Source organism: Mus caroli, chromosome 4 (assembly GCF_900094665.2).
Source record: "Mus caroli chromosome 4, CAROLI_EIJ_v1.1, whole genome shotgun sequence".
Classification (NCBI taxonomy): Eukaryota; Metazoa; Chordata; class Mammalia; order Rodentia; family Muridae; genus Mus; species Mus caroli.
In genome coordinates, this window is record NC_034573.1 from 139,971,991 (window position 1) to 139,988,906 (window position 16,916).

Consider the following 16,916-nt stretch of genomic DNA (forward strand, 5'->3'; position numbering starts at 1 on the left):
ATGATAAAATGTATTTTTAAAATAGCACTAATAAGGTATATAGAATAAACAAGGAACTAAAAGTATATATATATTTCAGTAGGTGAGCACTTCATTGGGATGTGTAAGGTCCTGAGTTCTACACCCAGCCCCACAAAAACACAATATTGTAACAAAAGTTAGAAACTTCCCCAAATCACCCCCACAGATCTTGTGAAGATTTCGAGTACCCAAGCTTCAGGAATGTAGGCCATGCTCTGGACCTGTGTTTGCCACCATCGGAAAGAATGTTTCCAACAACCACCCCTCCCCTCCCCAACACACACGTAAGCAGGCTGATCAGGGGAAAGTAACATTAGCCTTAAAAATGCCATTCTCCCCTCCCCGCCTCCCCCCAACCCCCAGGACAGGATGTCCTAGCCATTTGCTAACCTCCTAGAGTGGATCTGGGAGGCAGAAGGCCACGATTGGGACAGGACTGGGAGGTACTAGGTAAGAGGGAAGTGTAGAGGCGCAGAGGCGTGGGGAAACGCGGAGAAGCGCTTGAGCTTGAGGCTGAATGAGCATCAGGGCGGAGCAATGCGCAAGTGGGGGGCACGGGAGGAGCTTGAAGGAGGCTGGGCGGGGCTCTGGGGCTACAGGGCGGGACATGGAGAGCTCAGGGGCGGAGCGCTGGAGCTTCAGATTCCGATGTGTTACTGCGCAGGGGCGGGGCGCGAGGAGAGCGCGCAGGGTTACGTAGTCCGGGGCACCAGCCTGGAGATCGCAGGGGCGGGGACTGGGGAGGAGATTAGAGTGCTCAGGGGCGGGCGTGGCGAGCTCAAGGGAGGGACCTGGAGGACTCAGGGTAGGATTGTAAAGCTCAGGGACAGGGAGTGGAGGGCGCCGCGGTGAGACCGCTGCTGTGTAGTTGTTAGACTGGGCGGGGCTGGGACGCAGGCGGGACCCGTGGGGACGCGAGCCTAGGCGCCTAGATGCCCAGACAGAGGCGACCGCGGGCTCGGCTTGGCCACGACCTCTCGGCACCCTTGGGCCTGTGCACCCTGGCTGTCTGCCCTTGGTCCCCAACCCACCATGCCCTCACCCGCGCCTCCCACCGAGCTGCTGCCGTGGGAGCGCGCGGTGGTGCTGCTGTCGTGTGCGCTGTCAGCTCTGGGCTCGGGCCTCCTGGTGGCCACGCACGCCCTGTGGCCTGACCTGCGTAGCCGGGCGCGGCGCCTGCTACTCTTCCTGTCGCTAGCGGACCTGCTCTCGGCTGCCTCGTACTTCTACGGAGTGCTGCAGGACTTTGCAGGCACTTCGTGGGATTGCGTCCTTCAGGGCGCTCTCTCTACTTTCGCCAACACCAGCTCCTTCTTCTGGACGGTGGCCATCGCCCTCTACTTATACCTCAGCATCGTCCGAACTGCGCGCGGGCCCTCCACGGACCACCTAATCTGGGCTTTTCACCTCATCAGGTGAGTAGGAGACCCGGCTTTGCCTCCAGGCCCCAGACCCAGGCTTATGGGTCCCCGGCCTTGCATGCTGTGCTGTGGCATTCGTGCTTTCCCTATCTAGGTGTCAAGGTGGTGTGTCCTACTGGCAATCACATGCATCCTCGAACCATGGAAGGGTGCCCAATTTGCCCAAAAAGTTGGAGCCAAACCTGTCTGAGCGTCTCTGAAGAGGGTGGTCTCTGTATCTGCCCCAGCCAGAACCTCCCAGCAAGGTGTGGGTGGGTGCAGAGCTTGCCCATAGGGAGAGGTCTGCCATTTAGAAAGGAACTGGAGACAGTTTGTGCCCTTTGCCTCCTACTTCACCGCGATTTGGCAGTCTCTGCTGCCCATGGAGAGAAGTTCCAGTCTGCAGGCTAGAAGATGAGTTAGGTGGCTGCCCTGGCCTAAAAGCCCACAGCTTCCAATTCTATACCACAGTGGTTGTGGTGCATCCAGCCACTCTCAGACGATAGTGTGCCAACTGTAAAATGCACAGAGGTATGCTTCTTTAAGCTTTTCACGACATTGATAGACTTCGGGCCCCCGTTACCTGCACTTTCTTAGACGTTTTTTAAAAAGATTTATTCATTTTATTTTATGTGTGAGTACTGACTGCATGTATGTATGTGTGTGTGTCACGTGTATGTGTACTTGGAGCCCTCGTAGGTCAGACGAGGGTATCTGATCCCCTGGAACTGGAGTTACAGATGGTTGTGAACCATCATGTGGGTGCCGGGAATTGAACCCAGGTCCTCTACAAGAGCAAGAAGTGCTCTTAATCACTTCTCTTAACCATGTTCTCAACCATCTCTCCAGACCACTCCATGTGGTCTTGATTGTTGAGAATTCAGGTCAGGGTCAGGCTGTCAGCCACCTGGAGTCCCTGAGAGTGGGGAAGCCCAAGGCCCTGCGCTATGCCGGTCCACTCTGCTTTCACGCTTGTCAGCAAGAAAGCTGTGCCCAGAAGCCAGCCTTCCCTTCCGTCGTTTCAGTTTGAATTTCTGTGCAGAATTTGAGGCAGGAAGCCTAAGGCTTGTTTCCTGTCTCTTTGCCTCAGCTCAAGGCACCAGCGTCCGCCCTAATTATAGGTCCCTTCTATTAAAAACTTGAGTGCTTTCCAAGGGCCGAGCGGGTAGTCAGCACTTTGGTAGAGACAGGTCACCTGGGTGTCACACGCAGAGGCCACAAGCTGGGAAGAGTCACTTGACCTCCTATTCTTGTAGCTGTTGGAAGGAGACCAGCTGGTCCTAAAGAAACGAAAGAGCCCTCCTCTCCACTTGCCAAGCAAAATCTTTGTGCCATGTCACCATGTTACAGGTAGGGACCTACTGAGAAGGAGTCTGGGGTTCCTCTCCCCTCCAGCATACAGCAGACACCGACTGACTGTGTCACACCACAAGTGTGAACCCAGGTGGTCACTGGCACTGGGAAGGGAGCCCAGGGTTGGACCTTTCTTCCAAGGATCTCTCCTCTGCTGCATTCCTTTAAAACCCGATGACGACAGTATATTTTTTAAGCAAAAGAAACAGAACCCTCTGTGTGGTCCCTACAGAAGATGAGTTCCCTATCCCATCTGAGTTGGGAGTTCTCCGCTCAGTCTGCATCAGCCACCCTCTGGGAGGGTTCTCTGTGATGCTTGGAGAAGTCTTCCTAGGGCAGGCTGTGTTCAGGAGACTTGCTAGAACCTGCCCAACAGGTTCATTTTTGACCCAGATCCTCCCACGCTGGTTGCTAGGGACTCTCCACAGTATAACCTTGGAGTCTTAGGTTATTGTTGCTGACGGAGCTGTTTGTGGAAGAATTCTCATTCCTGGACACAGCCTACCTGAACCCTCACTGTGTGTCTGTGTATATACTTATTAGACAGGGTCTCCCTGTATAGCCTTGGCTGGCCTGGAATCTCCTGCCTCTGGCTCCCGTGGCTGCTACCACATGTGCTACCACAACCACCGATTATCCCGGCTCTTCTTGCAAACTTTACAACCTTGCAAAGGATTTTTAAAAATACTAACAGCACAAATGGATATCTTTGTGAAGAATTCTTAAGAACAGTCAGGGTTGATGGCACATCCCTATAGTCCCAGGGGAGAGAGAGGCAGGGGGATCAGGAGTTCAAAATCAACATCAGCATCATATGCCAGGCTGGGCTGCATGGGACCCTGCCTCCCCCGACCCCTTAAAAGTTACTAGGAGTTGACAAGAATAATAGAGAACCATTTTCTCATTGAACTGGAAGAAAAATAATGAGAATATTGATGGGAAAGAGTTGGCAAAGCTGAACTGCCTGCTTTATTGGTTTTGTAAACCAGAGTAATCCTTACAGGACGCTCTGGTGCACACCCACAGGTCCTGTAATCCTAGTGACCAGAGCCTAAGGAGATAACACAGAGCTCACACAATGCTGTGCGTTCTCAGGACTTGGTGAGGAGCTTTTGCCAGGTCAACAATTAGAACTGATTTCGGAGTCCAGCGAGAGAGGAGCAGTGAGTTCCGTGACTTCCGTCCCATCCAGAATGTCATGCGTCCCTTACAAGCTGGTGGCCAGGGCTCTGAATGGAATCTTAACTGGTATCGTCGAGTGTGGCACCAAAGGGAGACTTTTTTTTTTTTAGAGATTTATTTATTTTATGTAGGTGAATACTCTGTCACTGACTTAAGACACACTAGAAGAGTCATCGGATCCCATCACAGATGGTTGTGATCCACCATGTGGTTGCTGGGACTTGAACTCAGGACCTCTGGCAGAGCAGTCAGTGCTCTTTACCGCTGAAATATCTCTCCAGCCCAGGAGACATTTTCTGCCTGTTTTCTAGAAGCACTGGGGTTTGACATGAGGGCTACATCCTGAGAGGGCTACATCCGGCGAGGGCTACATCCCCAGCCCTGAGAAATTCCATCTCCAAAACCAATTACAAGCATGAAACCCAGAATTCCAGAGGTGGACAGGACAGTCACCTACCACTCACAGAAGACAAATGGCCCCAGACCACAGAGCTGGGATGTGGGAGGCTCGGGGTGGACACTGAGTCTGGCCCACACCAGAGTCTCGGCCCTTTATGCGTCTACCTGGCTGGAATAACCACTTGAACAAAGCTTATTTTTAGCTTTGCAAATTTCCCAAATGTTAGCACCTTATCGCTTTCTGCTCCTTCAGTTGAACAGACACAAATGCTTCTCCTCTTTAAATGCTTATGTGTGTGGCTCTCCAACAGAGGCGCACAGACCTATACAAGCGCCAGGACGACAACTGTCACCTGATGGGTAGACTTTCTCGACCCTTCGTCTCTCTGAGGACTCGTAGAGTGTCTCTGAGGAAAGTTCTGGTTTGCACATTGACCTGGTTTTCATGTCTTTTTATCCCTCCATTTTTCCATTTCCCCAGCCATCTTGGTTCGTAACGCTGACTTTATTTGCACTTATTATTATCGTTCAGGGATTACGTGTGTCACGGCACCCATGTGTGGCGGTCAGAAGACAGCTTTGTGGAGTCACTTCTTTCCTTCCATCTTTATGTGGCTTCCGGGGATTGAATCAACAGGCTTGGGCAGTATGCACCTTTACCCCTCAGCCATCTTGCTAGCCCAACATTGACGATACTGTTCACTTACTTTTGTTACTGTTTGAGTCCGATCCTGCTTCCACTTCCAGGGTGCCGTGATTGCAGGTATGTCTCCACTAAACATTCTCTGCACCGCTGAGCATCAGGGTGAAACCCAGGCAAGTACTCTTACAACTGAGTTGTATCCCAAAGCTCTGATTTATATTTCGTTCAGACAGCGCCTTAGTCTGTGTGTAGTCTAGGCTGGCCTGGAATCCCATATTTAGCCCAAGCTAGCTTCCGACTCAGGGCAAACCCTTTGCCTGGGTGCTGAGACTACTGAACGGATCACTGTACTGGATTCGTAACACTGGCGTTGTGAGGAGTCCGACGTGGTGACTTGCAGAATGTCCCTTGGTTTTGTTCATCTGGCGCTTCCTCAAAGGGTTTCAAGTTCTGCACTCTGGCAGGTTTCAGAAATACTTTGGAGTTGACATGGCAAAGTGACATCTGCCAGGCATTTTGCATTCTCTCTCTCTCTCTCTCTCTCTCTCTCTCTCTCTCTCTCTCTCTCTCTTCTGTATGGGTGTTTTGCCGGCAACCACTATATGGGAGCTGGATATTGAACCCGTGTCCTCTGTAGGAGCAGCCATTGCTCTTATCAGGGCTACCTCTCCAGCCCCTACTTCAGCTTTGATCATTCCTGCTGTACATCCATAAGAATCTGCTTCTGTGGCCATTGATTACAGCGCCCACCTGTGGCCAGGGATGGAATTGCCAGGGGGTCTTGAACTCACCCTTTATGGCAACTGAGATAACCCTGAAGCTGTCTCCACCCTCCCCTTGGCAAGGGCCCCAGAGTCAGCACAAGCTGGCTCGCCACCCCCACCCTTACCTCTGTTCTGCCAGATCACTTCTAGAGTCCTGTGGATAGGGGTGGGATGTGAGTGTTATCTCCAAGGGTCAGAGGTAAGGGTCCTGACTTGAGCTGGCCTCCAGCAGTCTGTGAGTGAATGTGACCACAGCTGTATTGCCTCTGGCGCCCCCTTGGGTAATGGAAAAGAAAGAGTCTTGTGTCTCAAGTTGGCCATAGAAACTCTTTGTGGGGAGTTGGAAGTCCCAACATAATGAAAAGGTGGCATCCATCAAGCACTGTAGTGCATGCCTGTAATCCCAGCACTTAAGAGGCTGAGGCAGGAGGATTGCCACAAACTCAAGCCAACTCAAGGGCAGAGCTGGATTTGGGGGTTCTTCCTTCGGTGTCCCAGAGTCCTCTCTAAGACTTGTGCTAGAGACTGGGGTGGGATGGATGGGAGAGAAAATCTGTTTTGTTTGTGTTTTCTAAGACAAGTTCTTAGCTAAACCTGGCTCAAACTTGCTGTGTAGCCCTGTGAGCAGTCAAACTCTTGTTCTCCTGCCTCCACCTCCCAAGTGCAAGGGTTACAGGAGTGACCTCCATGCCCAGCTTAGCTCTTGTTCTAGCCAAGGTCTAGCTAGCACTATAGCCCAGGCTGGCCTAGAACTCACTGTGTAGCCCAGGAAAGTGGCTTTAAATCAAGGTCAGGTTCTCTTCTTCACCTCCATGTGCCATTGCTATTGTTGGGGTCTATAGACCTGAGGCTTTTAGAGCTGTTATGAGCACTGATAAGGGGGGAGTAGGCTGTACGAAAGGAAAAATTTCCACATTTCCTTTTTTCTAGACAGGTCTCACTATGACCGACGTAGTCTTGGCTAGCCTGGAACTCCCTATTGTAGATCTGCCTGCCTCTTACCTAGGAAGGGCTAGGATTTAAATCCTGTGTCACCATGTACTGTTCATCCCTACAAGAAAGATCCCTTCCAGGTTGTGGGGGTTGGGGGGAGGCTATGCTAAAGTGGATTGCAGGCAAAACAACTTTTAGTACCACCAGTTCACAGCCAGTGTCAGGGGCCAGAGGGGGACTGAGATGGGAGACCCAATCACAATTCATAAAACAAAAGGAAATTCCTTTTTAGACTTGAGAGTGGGGAGGTCTCTGTACTTAGAACAGAGCAGCCTCGGTTTAGCCGTTAAGTGAAAGTGTAACTCAGGAAGCCAATCCTACGGCCCCACCCTACCTTGGGCCTCTGCAAGTTTAGCTGCTTAGGAAAGGTACTGGATAGGAAGTAAGGCAGGCAGACCTCCTTCTACAGGGGCAGCCTCTGAGCAGTAGCCTCTTGAGCAACACTCCCGGGGCGTCAGTGCCCCCAAACTGGAGCTGGTTTTTGTTCTACCCAAGGTTATTTTCTTTCAAGATAACAGGTAAAGTCTTAGCCATGGGAACCCCAGGGCAAAGGCCCCAGGGGCGGCCCCAGGGGAGGCCCCAGAGGCTGCTACCTTTGATCCTTCCAAGTGTGGAGCAGGTTTTATCTTTCTTCAGGCCAGTACAGCCAGGGCCTAGGTGTGCAGGGCTGTCTGCTGGGGACTGGAGCATCACCAGGTGTGTTGTGTATTGCACAGGGCGCCCCTCCCCCTCCCACAGCTGAAGCCGCAGAATGACCTCAAGTCGGCCTTCCTAGAGACTGACCCCCATGAACCACTCCCACGTCCTAGCTCTGCCCCTTGAGAGGGACAATGGGAGGCCATTGTCCTGGAGAAGCTGCCCCTTTGCAGCCTCTCTGTTCAGCCTGGCTTCCCACTGGCTCCTCCCCAGGGTTTTTGTAAACTGAAACATTGTTGCCTTAGAGTTTCCTCTATTAAGGCTTTCTACAGACACTGGGTCCTTAAACCAGAAATTGCCATTTGGCGCACACAAGGGTGAAGGAAGACCCCCTCTTTGTTTTCTACCCAGCAGTTGCCAACCCCCAGAGATCAGGAGGAACTGAGAAATATAGGGATATGGTTGTGGGAGGAGTTGACAGCACAAATGATCCCTGGAGCCCACTTAGAGCCTGGGCCCCTTAGTGGGATGGGCTGGGGCCTGGACACAGGCTACAGATGTTCTTTGGAAAGCAGTGGGTGGCTTCTCCACTGAACTCTGGGAAGCCGGAGAAGGGATGTCCTTACAGAAGAGTTCTGCTTTGTAACAGTTCCCCACAGGGGCTGAGCTGGGATGCCCAAGGGGTTTGGTTCTAGCGGGCATCCAGCACATTGGCATTCTGAAGACAGCCATCTGCCTGTGACCATCATAGGAATTCCTAGTGTGAGGGTGGCTTGCCTCTTTGCTGTGCACAACTAGTTTCATGTCCCTGGGAATTTCAAACTACAATGAGTAGAGAGGTCCCCTAAGGCCTTAACTGGGGAAAGCCAAGTGTCATTGTATCCAGTTTCTCTTCTCTGGCCCCTTTTAGTTCATCCCTAGGACTTGGGGACTCTGCTCCCCAGAGCTTGGGGCAGTAGCTCCTCCCAGAACTCAAGCCCTTATGTGCCTGGTGCGCCAACAGCCCAACAGCTTGGAGTTCTTCCCTCATGGCTCAGGAGCTGGAAGTTCAAGGTGTGGGCGAGGAGGTTTCTCCTGGGTCCTCTCTCCTTCCCTCATAGATGGCACTGTCTCCTCGGATGCTTACAAGGATGTCCCAGATGCTTGTCGGTGTCAAATCTATTCCTACAGAGTACAATGCTCGTGGGTGTGGACCCGAGCTGGCAGCTGCCTCATTTGAATCCAGTTAATTCATGAAGAACCTGGTCTCCACATACAGTCCTAGCCTCAGGTTCTGAAAGTTGGGGCTTCGAGAGAAAGATCTGGAATGGAGTAGAGTTTAGTCCGTAGCTGCCTCAGAAGGGAGAAAGCCGGTGCAGAGCTGCCCTCAGGTTCCAGGCAAACACAAACCAGGGACCCAGGCACTCGTGGAGGTGATGTTGCTGCCATTCCAAGTGAGAGACCTGCTCGGGTGTGGTGTGCTAGCCCTTCTCCAGTTAGACAGACCTTAATTCTTGAGCCTCCTGCTTCAGGTCTAGAGCTTTAGAGAGGAGAGGCCCCATCCAGTCATCAGCCTGGTCTGCATGAGACCCTGTCTCAAGAAGTTTAAGAGATGGAGAGAACTTTAGTAATCTAAAGTAGTTAGAAGGATGCATGGAATCCCACAAGCTGCCCTCTGACATCCGCATGTGTGCATGGACATTCAAGCCCTCCCTAATGAATAAATAAGTGTAATTTTAAAAAGCACACGTGCACACACATATTCCTGCACCAAGTACTCCCTATGGCCACACCCATACAGGCAGTAGACTTTCCAGGGATGCTTCGCTGACCCCTGCACTTCCCAGCCAGGGACCGCATCCAAGAGCACAGTATTTTATAGAAACAGATTTGGCTCAGCAGTTAAGAGCATCTGCTGCTCTTGCAGAGGACCTGGGTTTGGTTCCCAGCACCCACATGGCGGCTCACAGCTGCCTGAACTGTAAGTGACACCACTTCTGGGGGACCTGACAGTCTCTCTGGCCTCCATGTGGTGTGCACACATGCAGGCAAAGCACTCCTATCTATGAAACTAGTAAATCTTTAAAACATAAAGCCTAAAGTGTTGTTAGCCCTGAATGGAGGCAGAAACGGGCAGACAGGAAGCTGAGCATTCAGCATGGAGTTGACGAGAACGGAGTAGAAAGAACGAGGAAGCCACCGTGCTGCACAGAACACCGGCGGATCACCTGCGCCTTCATCCAGCAAAGAGGTCCCTTAGTCACTGCTGGGGAAGCTACAGGCTGTGTGTCTTGTTGTTCTCTGTGTTCTCAATTGCTTCAGACAGGGTCTCACTGTGTAGCCCAGGCTGGCTTCAGACTCCTGGCAACACCCCTGCTTCAGCCCCCCCCCCAGGGCTGGGGTTAGGGACCTGCCTCTCACTTTCATCTTAGATGTTTCAGAAAGTGAAATTTGTGAGGCTGCTTCTCGTGGTTGAAATCACTCTCAATTCCTGATCATGGCCGGCTGGGGAGAGCAGGCGTCAGCGAAACACCTCTGGAAAGCCCATTGGCTGTATGGGCGTGGCCATAGGGAGTTGTTGGTATAGAAATATGTGTGTGTGCTTTTTAAAATTACATTTATTCGCGAGGGAGGGCTTGGATGTCCATGCACACATGCAGAGATCAGAGGGCAGCTTGAGGGATTCAGTCTGTCCCTCTGATTTAGTGTAGGCTGTTGTGACTATCCTCTCAGCCTGTTTACAGAGGGTTATCCCAGCCAGACCTGTTGACTGATAACATTCCCTCAGGAGGACATAGAGGTCACAAGACCCTCATCTGAATGTCCAGCCACTTCCAGCCACCTGTTGTATGGACCTCTGCCTTACATGCACCTGGCCTTGGGAGAGGGGTAGAGTAATCAGGGGCCTAAAGGACGGGGGCGGAACAGGGATCCATCCAGATAGCTATGGGGAAGTCCTCATTCCTATTAGCTGGAGGAAAGGCTTTATAGATGCAGCTTTTTAGGCTAAGTAACCCCTCACCTATGGTCTTTAAGGAAGCCAGATAAGTTCACGGGTTCTCAATAGTGAATCTGGCAGAATCCTGTCTCAGTTGGGGACTTTGGGGAAGGACTAGACATCGCTCAGGATGTGAACATCCTCCTATCTGTAACATGTATGATGCATGTATGATTCATGTGTACGTGTGTGTGTACATGTGCACACACTGCAGACACCCATCTACACTCTTCTGATGAGCACCGTAACATTACAACATTACAGCCGTGTAGCCCAGGTTGACCTCCAGAGTGCTTGTCTTCAAAGTCCTGGGATTACAGGCATGCACTGCCCTGCCTTGGCTTTAATCACAGCCTTGACAGCTGTCGGCACACATGGGGTTGCCTGGACTTGTGTGATCCGTGTGAATGCGCACTGGATTCCCTCAGGCGGTGCGGTCGCCGTCCCCACCCTGGCTAAGCCACTTGCCTAGGTGGCAACAGAGTGGTCATTTGGACCCAGCCCATTGCATCAAAGTCAGAGCTGTCAAACAATGTGTCACCTCCATAAGAGGTGTCCCTCTGGGAAGCTGTTTTGGAAGGAAACTGGGTAGGGATTCTGGGAAGGAGACTTGGAACTGGGGCCTAATTCCAGTTGTATTGCTGTGGGGGTGTGCTCCAAATGGCAGGCATCGGATTCCATTACAGATGGTTGTGAGCCACCATGTGGTTGCTGGGAATTGAACTCAGGACCTCTGGGAGAGCAGTTAGTGCTCTTAACCGCTGAGCCATCTCTCCAGCCTGGTGTTCTTTGACCCTTACTATGCTACTCTTCCACCACACAAGAAAAGAGGCCTTAGGGCCAAGGGGATTTACCCATAGCCTAGGATTCTAGACCCTGGATTCTCCCAAATCCTTCAACCCCAAGCTCCCCCTGGTTGCTGAGATTGACTGGAGTGTTTAAGCCTTGATGTACATGCTGATGTTTGCAGACCGGGGCCCACACCCCTCAGTGCAGGGAGAAAAGCTGGGCTTGTAGGAACTGGAACCATCTGGCCGCGCCTTCTCTTAAAATTATTTTCTTTTTCAGTATGAGTGTTTTGCCTGTGTGTCTGTCTGTGCCAGAAGGGGGGGAATGGCCTGAAACTGGAGTTACCCATTTGTGCCAGTCTGCAAATACCAGCATTTGTGTGAGGTTTCAACCCCCCTTCAGTCCCCTGGCAACCTGGGGGAGCTTGGGGTTGGGAGAAACCAGGGTTTGGATTGGGAATTGTACGCTACGGGTAGGCAGCAAATCCCCTTGGCCCCAGATGGTTGTGTGTTACCATGTGGTGCTTAGACTCCTGGAAGAGCAGCCAGTAATCTTGACCACTGAGCTGCGTCATTTGGGAGGTTGTTTTGAGAGTCTCACTCTGTAGCCCAGGCTAGCATCTCACTGTGTAGTCCAGGTTGACCTGGATCTCACAGTGGTCTATCTGTCTCCACCTCTCAAGCGCTGAGCTACAGGCAATTACCAGCATGCTCAGTTTCTGTGGTGCTAGAGAGGGCCATCTGTCTCCCTCCTAACCAAGACACATCCCCAGCCCCAAAGTCCTGGCATTCTGAATTAGAGCAGGCTTCCCCATGCCCTTCCTGCCCTCCCTTGTTTTGTAGGAGCACTGATGCTGGTTTGGGGAGCACTGTCCTCTTCTGAGAGGACCCCAGTCAGTTTTGCCCATGCTAACACTATAGGGTGTTATGGGCTAACCTTGGCATCTCTCTCTTCTCATTCTTCTTCAGCTGGGGTGTCCCATTGGCCATCACAGTGGCAGCCGTCTCTCTAAAGAAGATAGGCTATGATGCCTCGGATGTGTCCGTGGGCTGGTGCTGGATCAACCTGGAGGCTGAGGACCGTGTCCTGTGGATGCTACTGACCGGGAAGCTGTGGGAGATGCTGGCTTATATCTTGCTACCTCTGCTGTACCTTTTGGTCAGAAAGCACATCAACAGGGCGGTAGGTGCCACTGCACTGGCCCTTAGGGGACAGGCTGTATCTCTGAAGACCCAAACTAACGCTAAGCCAAAGGGCCGACTGTGTACCTGGGCCGACTTCCAGGCTGAGCTGACTCAGGCAGATAAAAGGTAGCTGGACCGCAAAACTACATTTTGCACATGGTCCTTCACTGCCCCCTTGTGGTAAGCTTTGGTATTACATTAAGAAGTTAACATCAAGGTCAAGGATGCTACTAAGTAGAGTTGGCCACAGATAACGCACCTAGTTACCCTCGGCGATCAGAATTGTGGAGACCACAAATCCACGGGGATATCCCGAAAAGGAGGCTTGTCCTATGAAGGATGTGAGCCTATAAACTGATTAGTAGCTAAAGCAGTGATAGCTTCCAAAGAAGTGCACTGAGTTCAGACTCCAGCCAGTGAGAACCCCATTTCCTAACGTGTATTTATGTACTTTTTTTTTTTTTTGAGACGGGCCTTGTTTTGTTGCGATGGGGTAACAAGTAGCTCAGGCTGGCCTTGAACTCACGATACAGTCCTGTCAAGGATGACCTTACATTTCTGCTCCTGCTTCCACCTTCCTGTTAGGATTACAGGCATGCACCAGCATACCAGTTCGGCAGTGCTGGGGCTGGAACCCAGGGATTCATGCATGCTAGGTGAGCGCTCCATCAGATGTACTAGATCCCTTAGCCCCGGAGACAGGGTCTGATCCAGCTCAGACTGGCATCACACAGCTGAGGACAACTTTAAAGTCTTGTTTCTCCTGCCTCTGCCTCTCAAGTAGTGAGAAACTTTAAGTTTTTAATCCCCTGAGTTTTCAAGGCAGAAACCCTGGGAGGGTGTGTCTTACTGGGTTGTTTTGTCCTTCAGTGCTTGAGATTGACCCAGGGGCCTCTGCTTGCTTAAATGGTCTATCACTGAGGCACACCCATGGCTGTAGAGTCTTCTGACCCAACAGCTCATTTGTCTTTTCTTTCTTTCTTTCTTTCTTTCTTTCTTTCTTTCTTTCTTTCTTTCTCTTCCTTCCTTTCTTCCTTTCTTCCTTTCTTTCTTTCTTTCTTTCTTTCTTTCTTTCTTTCTTTCTTTCTTTCTTTCTTTCTTTCTTTCTGACAAAGTCTTACTGTGTAGTCCTGGCTGACCTTGAACTCACAGAATCCACCTGCCTCTGCCTCCCCAGTGCTGGGATTAAAGACTATCCTGTCTGTCCCTGAGCAGCCACTTTTGACTGACAGATACTTCTTGTAGGTATCTGTGTTCTTGGGACACCTTATCCGTGTACAGCATTTACATCTGTGTCTTCTGAGACCCTGGTTCTCCATTTAGCTGATCCTCACCTGTGCCATGTCCTTGCTGGCTCCACTGGAGTTCTGGCTGCAGGACAGGGCCAACAGTGTGTCCCACACAGACAAGTGGCCAAGCCTTTCTGGCCCGTATAACCTCCCACTGATGGGGAAGATGAGGGCTGCTCCTGGAGAATGAAGCCCCGCCCCCAGCTCTGCCAGGCTTCATCCTCTATGTGTGCCTCTGTCCTTTCTAGAGTAGGGCAAGGAGCCCCCAGTTTGCCAGGCTGGTCTCTGCATGTGACAGTTTCCTCTTGCACTTTGGCAAGAGTTTTCAGAAAAGAAGACGAAGTGGGCAGGGAGGTGGGAGCATAGATCATTTCCTGCCTGGAGACAGGGAGGAGAGCTGAAAATGAGTCGGGTTGAAGGTTGGCAGATACTAAGCATATGGCTTCCCAGGGCTTCCGTGTCCCTGACCAGGCTCAAACAGACACCTCTCGCTGGCCACCTCAGTTGGTTTTGCAGATCTGATTGTGATTTGAAACTGAACGTTTTTCTTGCCATGACAACCATTCCCAAGGAATACAAGAGCCAAGCCTGGCTCCATCCCTCCCTCTGCCCCTTCTGTGGGCAAGCCTGCACTCTGGCGATCCTGCATTGTGGAGGGGCAAGGATAAGCTGAGAAACAAGGGTGGATGACCTCAGAGGCTGGAGGTTGGAAGAACCCTGGGAAGCAGACAGCAGCCGATGGCTAGGATGGGGTCAGGGGGGAATGGCGGCTGGCTGTGAGCTTCATCCTGGATGTGACACTGACTAAAGACTTGAAGGTGAGGGAACTGTGGGAAACTGGGGGTGCTTTCCCAGGTACAAGGACCAGATGAGACCTGGGGTCGGAGGAAAGCAGTCTGGCTGGAAGAGTGAGCAAGGGAGAGCATGGGACGGAGGTCAGAACTGAGGCGGGCAGGTGTACTCGCCCTGACGGGGTCGTGTAAGGAAGGGCTGAAACTGAGCTTCCAAGGGCTTTGAGGGCTTGCCGAGCTTGCCTGACACCACCTGAGAACCCGCCGCCTGTGTTGGGGATGGTCTGGGATGGGAAGGAGAGAGACGAGTTAGACATGTGATTATGCCTGGCCCATTCGGTGGTGGTGGTGGGTCCGAGTATCCAGATTCTGGGTCTGATTTGGAGGTGGGACCTATAGGACTGGCCGATCGGTGAGGCGCGACTAGGAAAGAGAGGACTAAAAGGTGATTCCCAAGTCACACAGGTGGCAGGAAAAATGAAGTGGGTTCGGCTGAGATGAATGTGCAGGGGTTCTGAGAGCTAAGATGGCTTGTTCATCCTACACAGAGGTCCCTGACGCCTCTGAGTTACTTCTGTGGAGATGTGGAGTGCGATCCGGGATTGGGGAGAATCCTTCTGGTCTGATAGGCTCCGATCCTCCCCAGTGTCCCAGTGGAAAAGACAGCAGTGTCTGCCTCTTGCCTTCCGCGGCTGGCGTGGGCATTGGACGCGCGCATAGGTGGTCTGCTAGGAGGCCCTTCTGGCTCATTCCTGACTTTGCTCCCTGTTCTCCGCACAGCACCAGGCGCTCTCGGAGTACCGGCCCATCTGCGAGGGGCGCCAGCTGCAGCGAGGCTCCTTCACCTCCACGGCAGATAAGAAGTTGGTCCTTATTCCGCTCATATTCATCTGCCTCCGCGTCTGGAGCACCGTGCGCTTCGTCCTGACGCTCTGTGGTTCCCCGGCTGTACAGACACCCGTGCTGGTTGTTCTGCATGTACGTCTGTTCCCGTGAGCCCTGCTACCCTACGGTGGCACGGCCAGATCCCCTCCCTACAGATGCATCTCAGGTCCCAATGTGTTAGCCAGGATGGGAAGCAGGGAGCTCCATCCCTTTCCTGTCCCAAAGCAGGCGTGGCTTGGAGTGTCCACTTGTCCTCAGCAACCTAGAGAAGCCCTCCCTAGCAGAGTCGTCTGTCTGATCCCGGGTTCTTCTCAAGGCAGAGGGCCTAACTGCAGGTGGGGCTGGGTGGCCAGTTTTGACCTGCTGAGAACTCTGGTTAAGGCCACGTGTCTGAGCTCATCCCACAACAGTTTAGAGGCAGGAGCAGGAAAGGTCATGGGACTCACAGGAGCCCACCAACTCCCCATGATTGCGTTTCTAAGACACCACAACCTTGTATTTCCACCTCTTCCCCATTCCCTACAGGGCATTGGAAACACCTTCCAGGGAGGGGCCAACTGCATCATGTTCGTCCTCTGTACCCGGGCAGTCCGCACAAGGCTCTTTTCTCTCTGCTGCTGCTGTCCTCGGCCCTCCACCCAGAGCCCTCCTGGTGCTCCTACGCCCCCCAAAATAGGAGAATCTCAGGAATCCAGAAGGACCCCAGAAGTGCCCAGCACTTGAGGGGTTGACTTTCCTCCCTGTCCGTTCTGGCGCTGCCTTCCTGGTTCCTGCTTCAGGATTCAGAGACCAAGCATGCTGTCAGCCTGGCCTAAGTGAAGCTTGGAGCCCAGTGGAGGGACAGCCATCAGTGTGGACTCTTCTACCTCCCAGACTCGCAGGCGGGCAGTGTGTTCCTTGCACACTCATGTCCTGGTTCAGTGGGGTTTGTTTGTGTAAGCACAAAGACTGTGAGACTCAGCTATGCGGGATACTGCCAGGGCACTGGTTCTCAGTGTCCCCGGCCACCAATGCTGTTTACAGTTGGAGGGATCCGCACCTGTGGACCCATCCCAGGCTTGACTGAATAATAATGAACACCATCTTGGATCTCAGACATCGTAATATGGAGTCCGGGCTTGCCAGGGTGTTGAGAATCCCTGGAGACCCTGGGGGTAATTAGCAGTGCTAGTCAGCTGAGGGTAATATCCTTAAACTAGGTCCTAAGTCCATGGAAGTCACAGGAGACTGCCATCGTTGATGAAAACCACCCGGGCACACACTCATGGGCATCTCACGGAGTCTCTGCGTGGGTCATCGCCCCTCAGTGTTTATTACATCTGAATTTCAGCACAGGCCAGAGTCCAGAGTCCTGTCCATTAGTCAATCACTTAACATCCACGTTCCCTTCCAGTACCAAGACAGAAGGCAGCTCAGCTCCAGCCCCTATGGACAATTACCAGTTCACCTACTGTTCTCACAGAGCCCTCTCCTCACGGTGACTCATACAGGGGGAGGGGAAAGGGAATCTGGCTCTGCACTTTGCTTAGGAAAGGTGACCAGTGAATGGACCTGATTCCACCCTGAAGGTGAATGTTTGAAGAGTCAGCCTTGGGCTGGCCTGTAGCTCC

The 16,916-nt window shown here is 52.3% G+C and overlaps 1 protein-coding gene across 1 annotated transcript; it reads left to right on the top strand.

Moving 5' to 3' along the window:
* The first annotated feature begins 822 nt into the window (after nucleotides 1-822).
* Nucleotides 823-16,400, top strand: Gpr157 (G protein-coupled receptor 157). The gene is made up of 4 exons (XM_021161173.2): nucleotides 823-1,436; nucleotides 12,126-12,339; nucleotides 15,202-15,399; nucleotides 15,832-16,400. Exons 1-4 carry the CDS (start codon nucleotides 1,054-1,056, stop codon nucleotides 16,027-16,029), a joined length of 993 nt encoding a protein of 330 aa, XP_021016832.1. The 5' UTR covers nucleotides 823-1,053; the 3' UTR covers nucleotides 16,030-16,400.
* The last annotated feature ends 516 nt before the right edge of the window (nucleotides 16,401-16,916 follow it).